This window comes from Triticum aestivum, chromosome 5A (genome assembly GCF_018294505.1).
Source record: "Triticum aestivum cultivar Chinese Spring chromosome 5A, IWGSC CS RefSeq v2.1, whole genome shotgun sequence".
NCBI lineage: Eukaryota > Viridiplantae > Streptophyta > Magnoliopsida > Poales > Poaceae > Triticum > Triticum aestivum.
In genome coordinates, this window is record NC_057806.1 from 636749325 (window position 1) to 636750383 (window position 1059).

General features: G+C 35.6%; 1 protein-coding gene across 1 annotated transcript; it reads right to left on the bottom strand.

The window, feature by feature from the left end:
* Nucleotides 1–319: 319 nt before the first annotated feature.
* LOC123108107 (two-component response regulator ORR42-like) lies at nucleotides 320–848 on the bottom strand. Its single transcript, XM_044529959.1, has 2 exons — nucleotides 633–848; nucleotides 320–508 (listed from the first exon to the last, which is right to left on the bottom strand). The coding sequence occupies exons 1-2, from the start codon at nucleotides 846–848 to the stop codon at nucleotides 320–322; spliced, it is 405 nt and encodes a 134-aa protein (XP_044385894.1).
* Nucleotides 849–1059: the final 211 nt, after the last annotated feature.

Here is a 1059-nt window from a genome sequence, read left to right on the forward strand (position 1 = left end):
AATTACGCAAAACATACCCTCGATTAAAGTTGGCAAATAAATTATGTATCTATTTCTTTCGAGTATTTGTTTATCAATGTGACAATGGACAAAACATTGCGCCCTATTTATATTGGTGCCGATCAAGAAATATATCAATGCCTTGGAATCAAGGGTAGCGTCTCATGTTCTTCTTGCTTAGAACAAGCGGACTTTAACATTAATCTTTAAAAATGATACAACACAATGAAACTAAACAACAGGACAATGCATACATAAGAAAACATAGTTCCAGGAGCAGAAAAACATTTCCTCCATTGCTCAAGGAAGTTGGATTGTGCTAGACCATGGTGTTCTTATTCTTGTTCATGACTTCCTTAATTATAGACTCGAGATCCTGAACCTTGATTGGTTTGGGCACAAAAACATCAGCACCAGCACTTATGAACACCTCCATGGCATCATCATCAGCTGACATCCCAACAATCTTCACATCAGTTTCCCCCATAGCACGAATCTTTACAACTGCCTGTTAAGCAACAGAACAAAAGAATTTTTAGTTTATTTGCAAACTTAAAACAAGGACTTATGTTCAGATCAATACATTTCTAAAAATTGTAAAATATTGAAAATCCAAGGGAGAAGCTAAGCACCTCAGGACCAGTCATGATGGGCATGTCCTTATTGCAAAAAATAATGTCAAACTTCTTCCCCACAAGGAATAGGTTAACTGCTTCTTTTCCATTCATGGCGAGAGTAATCTCACATTGAAAATTACGTAACTTTGCCGAGAGGACCATCCTTTGAACTGTGGTGTCCTCAACAACTAGTGCCTTCATAAAGGAGGATCCTTGGGCCTTGGATGCCATGATCAGATAAACGAATTTCAAAATAGAATAAAAAATTAGTTATTCCCAATAGGATAAGGAAATTAGTTATTCCCTTACACACTCATGCTAAATACACAAAGGAGATTGTTATTCTTAAAAAGAGTCAAAACAAAAATGATATTAATTAGTGACATCATAGTTTCACTAATATAGAAGTCCCAAAACATGATGAAAAGTAACAGAAGAAATC

Coding starts and splice junctions, on each gene's coding strand:
- LOC123108107 (XM_044529959.1), bottom strand. CDS start 848: ATGGCATCCAAGGCCCAAGGATCCTCCTTTATGAAGGCACTAGTTGTT. Junction 509..632: donor CCATCATGACTGGTCCTGAG/GTGCTTAGCTTC, acceptor GTTGCTTAACAG/GCAGTTGTAAAGATTCGTGC.